Source organism: Eschscholzia californica, unplaced genomic scaffold (genome assembly GCF_041429995.1).
Source record: "Eschscholzia californica isolate CP2 unplaced genomic scaffold, dmEscCali1.0.p SCAF_5, whole genome shotgun sequence".
NCBI classification, from domain to species: domain Eukaryota; kingdom Viridiplantae; phylum Streptophyta; class Magnoliopsida; order Ranunculales; family Papaveraceae; genus Eschscholzia; species Eschscholzia californica.
The window spans coordinates 52,116,283-52,125,734 of NW_028238472.1; the positions used below are offsets into that span (position 1 = coordinate 52,116,283).

Sequence of the window (9,452 nt, forward strand, 5' to 3'; positions counted from 1 at the left end):
AAGTCGATTCCCACTTGTCACTGGAGTAGTACTTGGTTTGCAATCTAGCAAATCAGCTTTTTCAAGTAAACCAAGTGCATACTTCTTTTGTGTAAGGAATAGGGCAGAAGAAGATGATGTAGCTACCTCAATTCCCAAAAAGAAGTGAAGAGGTCCCAACACTTTCATAGCAAACTCTTTGCTAAGAGTGTGTATAAGAGAATTCATACTAGTATCACTGCTACTAGTCAAGATAATGTCATCAACATAAAGAAGCAGCACCATCATAGCAGAAGAAGTAATTTGTATGAACATGGAATGATCATGAGCACTTCTCTTAAACCCAAGTGAGATAAAAAAGGAACCAAATCTTTGAAACCAAGCTCTAGGAGCTTGTTTCAATCCATATAAACTTTTGTGAAGATGACAGACATAAGAAGGATAGTCTGTATCAATGAAGCCTTGGGGTTGAGTCATGAAGACATTTTCTTGAAGAAGACCATGCAAAAAAGCATTTGAAACATCTAATTGTTGTATTTTCCAACCATTAGAGACAACCACATTTAGAACAGTCCTTATAGTAGCAGCTTTCACTACTGGACTAAAAGTTTCAGAGTAGTCTAAACCATCCTTTTGATGATAACCCTTAGTTACCAATCGAGCTTTATACCTTTCAACTGAACCATCAGACTTGTATTTGACTTTAAATACCCATTTACAACCCAATAGATTCATAGAGGAATCAGGAGGAACAAGTGACCAAGTTCCATTTCTTTGTAAAGCTTGAAACTCTTCTTTCATGGCATTTACCCATTTAGGATCAGAAGCAGCCTCTTTGTAAGTAGAGGGTTCCTTATGATGAAGTAATAAGGTAAGGAAGGACTGAGAAATTGGATGTCTAATTGATAGATGAGAGACATAATCAGGAATGTTTCTGGGTTTAGAGATTCCATTTCTTAATCTAGTTACCATTCTGTGACTTGGTTCAGGTACAGAAGATTCAGTAGCAGAAGTACTGAGTTGTGGTGACTCTTCAAGTATTGAACTATTTGGAGTATTAGAAGGTATAGATGCTAAAGGCAATTGTAAAGTAATAGGTGAATTTTCAGAAGTAGAGCTAGAGATGACAGACTCAGCAAATGGAAATGTAGTTTCTTCAAATACTACATTCCTTGAGATATAAATCTTATGAGACTCTAAGTCTAGACATTTATAGCCTTTGTGAGAAGAGCTATATCCAATGAATACACACTTAGAAGACTTTGGACTAAGTTTGTCTTGCCTAATAGCTCCTAAGTGTGGATAACACAAGGAACCAAAAGTTTTCAAAAGAGAATAATCAGGAGGTTTATTGAATAATACCTCATAAGGAGATTTACTTTGTAGAAGTCTTGTAGGGAGTCTGTTGATGGTGAAGACAGCAGCTGAAAATGCCTCAAACCAATAGCATTTTGGTAGATTAGATTGAAATAATAATGAGTTACCCATTTCAGTGATTTGCCTATTTCTCCTTTCAGCTCTTCCATTTTGCTGAGGAGTATAAGGGCAAGAACTTCTAGGAAGAATACCACATTGATCCAAGTAAGCTTTGAAATCACCCTTAGTCAATTCTAAAGCACCATCACTTTGGAAATACTTAATAGAAGTTGAGAAGAGATTCTCATTAGTAGTCTTGAATAATTTGAAGTATTTGAGACTGTCAGACTTATATTTCAGAGGGTAAATCCAAAGAAACCTACTAAAATCATCTAAAAACAAGATAAAATACTTTTCACCATCAATACTAACCTCAGGAGAAGGGCCCCAAATATCACAATGAATTAGATACATAGGTGATTCAGTATAGCTCTCTGAGTTAGGAAAAGGCAGTAATTTACTTTTAGCTAATGAGCAAGGATGGCAAAGATTCTTAGAAGGCTTATCTTGTACTGAAATCAACTTGTTTCTTGAGAGAAGATGAATTATAGTGTCTGAGGTATGGCCTAATCTAGTGTGCCAAACTGAAAATGGAGCAGCTAAAGAAACCACATAGGCACATTGAGAATCATTCTCTTGTATTCCAAATGTGATAGGGTATAGATGATTTCTTACTAACCCTTCATTTAAAATTTCATCAGACCATAAGTCCCTAATTTGATAGCCCCATGGTGTAAATTTCAGTGAACATTGATTATCATATGTGAACTTTGAAATGGACAGAAGATTCCTCTTGAGATTGGGGACATATAGCACATTGAACAAATCAAAATTGTAGTTTTGAGTGTGGATTTGAGCATTACCTATAGCAGCAATGGGGATGGACAGACCATTTCCCACCATGACAGAGTCTGAACCTTTATAGACTTGCTGATCAGTGATAGTAGTAGAATCATTTGTCATATGGCTTGTGGCACCAGTATCAGCCAGCCACACTTTTTCAATGACAGTGTTATGTGCTTCAGTAGGAACCAAGTCATTTGAAGGCAATATGACTACCATATTAGCTTCTTCATTAGCAAGCTCATCTGAATTATAGTCAAAATAAGACTCATATAATTCCTCCTCTGTTGGAGAACATTTTTCCCTTTTTTCCTTTTTACATTCTTCTGTACTTTCATACAGATGGATTCCAGCAAAGTTTCCCTTGTTAGGCTTGAATTGCTGTGAGAATCGTCTTTGAGATTGATTTATCTCATTTTTACTTTGTGGACTCTTGATGGAGTCATCAGGAGCATACCTATACCTACATTTTGAGGCAAAATGTCCCCATCTCTTACATATGCCACAAGGCACAGTTGAGAAGTCAAATTCAGAAGCTGATTCTCCTAAATTTTGACTAAAAGAGGAAGATGCTCTATTATTCTGAGAAGAAGATGGTTTACCTTGATCTCCATGATAATAATTTCTACTAGGTTGATTAGATTGGATAGGTCGATTGAAATTATAAGGTCTCACACCATATTTTGAAGGAAGATTCTTTACATAATAAGCAGAAGGTTCATCATCATGAGATTGAGTTTTCATCCATTGTTCATGGTGAATGATTCGAGTTCTAAGTTCAGCAAAGGAAATAGGAGCTTCTCTATTATGAATAGCAATGACAAAAGGACTATACTCCTTTCCTAGACCTTTTAGAACAATACGACTAAGTTCCTTATCAGATAATCTTTCATTAACAGCTACTAATGAATCAGATAAAGCTTTTACCTTTCGAAGATAATCTGTTGCAGAAGAATCACCTCTTTTAAGATGTTGAATTTGATCTCGAAGTGAAGCTATTTTTGCCTCATATTCTTCAATATAATTGAGTTCAAGATACCTCCAAATTTCTCGAGAGGTTTGAAGACCTAGAACATCAGCAGAGATCGAATGAGTGAAGGTTGCTTTCATACACGATTTTACGAAATTATCAGTCTTCCTCCATTGGAGATAAAGAGGATTTGGAATTTCTATATGATTATCAACAATTGATTTTGCTGGAGGAACAATAGATCCATCAACAAAACCAAACAGATCAGTACTGATCAAAATAGCTTCGAATTGATCTTTCCAAATTAAGAAATTTGATCCATCAAGTTTTTCAGAAACAAAGCTCGCAATATTTGATATAGAAGTATTTGGTGAAGACAAATTTGGAGATGAAACCGACTGTGAAGATTGAGACGCCATTAGAGATCAAAGAAGAAGAAATTCGCACTTTCTAGTGAGAGAAAGAGGAATTTGAGGAAGAAGAAGAACAGAAAAAAAAAAAAAACACAGGCTCTTATACCATGATAAAAGCTAGAGAGAGAATGAAATTGTTCTCTAATTCACTCGAAAAGTTATCTTTATTATTGAAGTTCTTAGCTACTTATAGGAATTACAATTCTGTTATAGAGAGAGAGAGAGAGAGAGAGAGAGAGATTCATTCGGTTATAACCATAACTAACTAATCTGTTAGAATAGTTAGTTATGGTTATAATGTCGTTAAGTCTATAGGCACCTCAGTCTATCTCTCATTTACACTTTAGTTACACCATTACATTTCTTATTCTTTGTAATTATAACACTCTGTTTACACTTCGAATACCTTCTCTGTCAACCAAATACAAATTAATGGACACCAATCTTCCAGGATTAATATCTAATCCATTTTAATTTGGAACCATCCATTTTTTCCTGAATCTCAAAAATTAGTTTAAAACTAGTAACAATTCCAACAACTTAACTATACTGATCATAATACCCTATAAATTCTATCATTTCTTTGTTTCTCTACATTAACACATTCAAACAACTAACCTTCTTCATAAAAAACACTTCGAAATCACCTCCTCGGCTGAAAAAATGACAGGATTGAAGAAGACGTTAGTGTTGATGATGGTGGCGGTGGTGATGATGAGTGTGGTCGTGGAGGGAGCTTATACCTACAAGCAGTGCTACAAAATTATATATAAGCAGTGTCAGAATCAATATAGTGTGAAAGTGTCGAATCAATTGTGTCCTCATGTTGCTAAAAACTGCTGCATTCGGAATTGTTTGAAATCCCATTAAATCTATACTTCCCATTATTAATAAGTTCATTGAGTGTTTCAAAATTGTATTTATACTTCTTTTTTTTCACATTGGGCTACCTTCAAATATCTAATTTAAATATTTAATCATAATGTGACGAATATTTTTAAAAATGAAAAAGCATTTCTCTCATTCTTCGAGTACTTCTTATGAATACAATGTTTTTTTTTTCACGTGAAAGTTTGTAAATTTGCAGACTTTGTACAACCTGTATATCTAGCACTACTCGGTCGACAAGGTTGGGGGCACGGTCTAGAACTCATCTTTCTTCCTTCCAAGTAACAAGTACAAATCAAATGAGACACGAGAAGAGTACTCCCGGAGTAGAAGAATTATATATCAAAGTAATGAAATGTGCACAGAATTGATAGCTTCAAATTTGTTTATAAATTGGTGCCAAATACTATTTCTTCTTAGCTAGAGATTTCACAATGACACTAATCAAAGAACAAAAAGAAAATGAAACACACATAAGTTCTGGTCATTAAAATGATCCATCAATACGAAAAAAAAAAAAAATCTATATCTCGGTTATCGTCAATCAAGAGCCAAGAGGGTTTTGGCCGGTGCGAGTAAAGCGACACCATTTCTCTCACTCTTCGAATACTTCCTATGAACCACCTGCAACTTATGTTCTGCAGCTCCTTTGTGGAATTTCACTAGTAACTTGGCACAATCACTGTCGATAAAAATAAAACATCGGTAAGTCTTTAAACCAGGCATGATAGATTAGTTGGGCCAAGAGGATGGGCTATAAAATTAGTACGAAAGAAATAGAGATACGTACATAAGCTGAGACTCTTTGAAGCCCGTGTGGAGAGCGAGAGTTTCATTCCAAAGAGGGCTCTTATTCAAGGTGGTTCTTGCTGCGTAAACAGCTGAAGCAGCTACCATAGACGGGCAATACTTTATCAACTCGTATTGCATAAGACCTAACTCCGCAAAGAAAAATACCATATCTTCCGTCTAAATCCAAACCAAATTATGAGTTAGAAACGTCGATGTTAACTAGACTTAAGAGCGACTAATAATGCAGGCAGAAATAGAGTAATTGTGATTATTATTACCTCTTTATCGGCCAAAGCGGCTTTAACGAAACGAACGAGGAAAACATAAGGAGTAGGGATCGTTAAAGTCCATTCGAGCTTAGCCAATATTGATTTCTCCATTATCAATATCTGTTCCCTACTATATGCTCTATCTGATATACAAACAAAGTCGTTTACCTGCAAAATCAAATAAAACCCATATTAAAATTAGTCTTCTAAGTCGGTTTTAGCTTATCGAATGCATCGAATAAGACTAGATAGATAATTAGGTTACCTCTGGTGCCCAAATTTCTTCATATTTACTTGCTATGAGCATAGAACTAACACCAACTAACTGCAACTCTTTCCTCTGGACTAATGTCGTCGATAGGTAACGATCCACAATATGAATTGTTAAGTAAAGAGTTTCGGGCATTAGTTCGAATTTGTTGTGAACTTCAATCAACCAATCTACTAGAATCATTCTCATATGGGCATTGATTTGGTTTTGTGAATCCATATAGTCATGAACTCTACTCGAATTCTGCATTCATATAAGTCTAATCAATATACATTTCAACAATTCTAACTTGACAAATTAAGTGAATAGAAGTCAAGAATATTTTATACCTCTGCAAGTTTATAAAACTTGTATAAATCTTCGACGTATTCGACAGCTGCTAAATGATTATCGACATCTCCTCCATCGATGTCGATAATCGGGTTCTTGGGTTTATCAGATATACCACAAGCAACCTGAGGTGAACACAAAAAATATAAATATCAATTACCCATTACACAAAACAGAGTAAACAAAAAACAGAACAAAGATAGAATTCGAAAGAGAGCGAAAATAGACCTTGCTTCGAGCTGTTAAAACTGAAGTTAGGGTTTGAACTTTCTTCCTTGATGATTTTTGAGTCTTGGGTTTTTCCTTTTTAGTTTCTTCTTCAATAGTATCAGGGCTAATCTCAATTACAGACTCTGGTTTAGGTTTAACAACAGGAACTTTCTTAACAACTGGTTTTGCTACAACTTTTTTACCCACAATAGCTCCATCAGAAATTACAGGAATTTGTTTCTGTTGATCGAAGAATTTGATTCCAGAAATGGGTTAGCTTAAAATAAAGAAGATTTAAAAATTGGATTGAAGGAAAAAATTAGGGTAAAGCTTGAACCTTTACCTTGTTATTCTCTGCTCCAGCTGCTTGTGCATTAGCAAGTAATTGTTGACAAAAACTCCTGCAAATAGAAAATGAATCAGTAGAGAGCCTAGAGAGAATCTAGAAAGAGAGAAACCCTAGAGAGAGAGTCTATAGAGAGAGAAACCCTAGAGAGAGAGACAGAGTTTAGAGAGAGAAACCTAGTGACAGGGCGATTGGTGGGTGGAAGGGGCTTCCCCTCTTTGCCTCCTCTAAGAGTAACTAAATTTCCAATATCCCCAAGGGCTCTCCTCTGATTATTGACTCTGGTTGCTGCAATTTTTGGCTTAGCTTGATCTACTACTGCTAAATCTGCAAAATTTCAACAAAATCCCTTGAACAAATCAGAAACCCTAATCTAATTGAGCTTAATGAAATCAAATCTGAAGTCTGAATCAAAGATTAATATAAGCCCAGAACAAGAAGAACCCTAAACAAATTTCAGGTAAGATTTGCCAAAAAGATACCAACTTTATCAGAAATCATAAGAATTAACCATAAAAACAAGATCCCTGATAACCCAGAAGATGAAAATGAAAACCCTTTTGTTCATCAAGCCAGAGAAGATCTTTAAGAAGAAGATCCCATCTCAAAAACTTCAAATATAGAAGAAAAATGAAAAATAAAGGAAACCCATTTTCGCATAACAAAGAACAATCAAATAAAGATCATCAAAGAATCAGATTGATTTAGTACCTCTTTGTTGTTGGTGGTGGTGAGGAACGATTGGTCTTGAAGCCATTATAGTTCTTGATTAAGAACACTAACAACAGAATCAATTGAAATCTCCCCTGCCCTCTCTCTCTCTCTCTCTCACTAGACTCTCTCTCTCTCTCTCCACCCTCCCCCACTCTCTATCTCTTCTGTGCTTCAATGGAATGAAAAACTTGAAGGATTAGTACAGTATTTTAATACCTTTAGGAAGGAAGAGACGCTTCTCTCACCAACGGTCATATTCTTTATTTTAAATCTAAGCCGTCACATTATATTTAATCGAACGGCTTAAGATTAACTTTCTCATTTTTCCTATTAAGATTAAGGGTTTATAGCCGTTGTGAATATTAAATAGAGAAAATAGGAAACTAAACTTTTTAGATTATGTTGTTTATTACAATGCCACTTCTAGTCCAAGGATCTCTCAATATATTTGATCTTCTTAAATGAAATTCCATTTACTTTTTACAATTCTTGATATCCAAAATATTCTTTGCAAATTATAATTTTTTTTACAAATTCTCATCATGAGCTATATATTTTCCTATCTATATTATTTATCATGTTATATATGTTAAAAATTTCATTACTTTCTTAATTTTTCAATAGATATCATATGTATAATCAGAGTATACAATGGATTCGAGTGCATTGAAATTCAAAGTTGAACAACGAAATTCAAAATCGAACAACAAAGACCCTCATACACTTGTGTAAATCGGATTGGTAGGTTCGTAGATATGGGTGTAGGTACGACCGGACTAAATTTTTATCGAAATTTTTTAAGGTGTACATGTAAGTTTAAGATGAAGAAGACAAAGGAGGTGCCCTCAGATAAAATAGATATAGTTGTGGTGCCTTTAGTAAACTAAGATAATGGTTAAGAGTTAGTTACGACCACTTTCTCTCCATAACTAACTCTTTTTCTGTGTTGTAATAGACTTGCTGAAGTCTATGAGTGCAACTCCATCTATGGTAAAAGTTACTTTTACTTCTTGAAGATGTAACTCTCATTCTTTCTTCTTAGTTCCTGCAAACCCAAATTAGTTATTCAGTCGAGTTAGCCATTACAAGTTAAACAAAAACAAACATTCTGAAATCTCACTGAAGTCACTTCAAGCTGAGGATGAAGAAGGCGAGTACAAAGATGAAGATATGTTTCCGAATATTAGCAATACTAGGATGCTACTATTGATGAAGGAGGCCAGTTCGAAGATGAAAAAGACGAGACATAATGAAGATAACGATTAGAACAAGTATAATGATATTAAGATGTTTGTGCATCTGCTCCAAAATTCTGGAGATCAAATATTTGATTATTAATGGAAGTGGAAATTCATCACTTATTGACTTGTATTATAAGATATCAATAACACTAGTTAAACTTATTGGGTTTTATTCCCCAGTAATTGCTTTCAAGGGTCTTATACTGATGTTTGTCGATACCCATTTTAACATTGTTACATGGTATCAGATCTAGGCTTACACGTGATAGGCTTAAAAGTCACACGTGCTCCACGTTATCCGAAAAGAAAAAATTCTCGTGTTAGGCTCAAAAGAATATCACACGTAAGGGGGCGTGTGAGAACAGTCTCACATGAGAGAATTGGGTATCTAGCAACCAAGAATATAATGTCTAGATCCACTCATTGTCAGATAGTTTTGAGTTTGACGACCACAAATTAATAGTACGAGCGTTATATATACATGTATACTATATTCCCAAAGGAAACTATGTAAGAAAAGCCCAAAATTTAGGTCCAAATACGAATAAAAAAAAAAAAAAAAAAAACAATCGAGAATAATAATATAAAAAAAAATCAATTTTTAAACTATTGGTAACACTTTTGAAACTGTTGACAACACTTTTGAAACTGTGACTACATATGCAATTATGTTTTTTTTTTTTAAGATATAATTATGTTCTTAACAAGACAACTCTATTTTTCTATAATCTCATTTTTACCCTTCTACGTTGACAACATATACAATAACA

The 9,452-nt window shown here is 34.5% G+C and overlaps 1 protein-coding gene across 1 annotated transcript; it reads right to left on the reverse strand.

Annotated features, from left to right (window-relative positions):
* Positions 1-4,876: 4,876 nt before the first annotated feature.
* On the reverse strand, positions 4,877-7,712 carry LOC147540440 (G2/mitotic-specific cyclin S13-7-like). Its single transcript, XM_086642281.1, has 9 exons — positions 7,439-7,712; positions 6,904-7,054; positions 6,725-6,782; positions 6,400-6,621; positions 6,171-6,296; positions 5,836-6,084; positions 5,580-5,738; positions 5,300-5,478; positions 4,877-5,191 (listed from the first exon to the last, which is right to left on the reverse strand). The coding sequence occupies exons 1-9, from the start codon at positions 7,482-7,484 to the stop codon at positions 5,050-5,052; spliced, it is 1,332 nt and encodes a 443-aa protein (XP_086498407.1). The 5' UTR covers positions 7,485-7,712; the 3' UTR covers positions 4,877-5,049.
* Positions 7,713-9,452: the final 1,740 nt, after the last annotated feature.

Coding starts and splice junctions, on each gene's coding strand:
- LOC147540440 (XM_086642281.1), bottom strand. CDS start 7,484: ATGGCTTCAAGACCAATCGTTCCTCACCACCACCAACAACAAAGAG. Junction 6,297..6,399: donor TTTTAACAGCTCGAAGCAAG/GTCTATTTTCGC, acceptor TGTTCACCTCAG/GTTGCTTGTGGTATATCTGA. Junction 5,739..5,835: donor AAGAAATTTGGGCACCAGAG/GTAACCTAATTA, acceptor TTGATTTTGCAG/GTAAACGACTTTGTTTGTAT.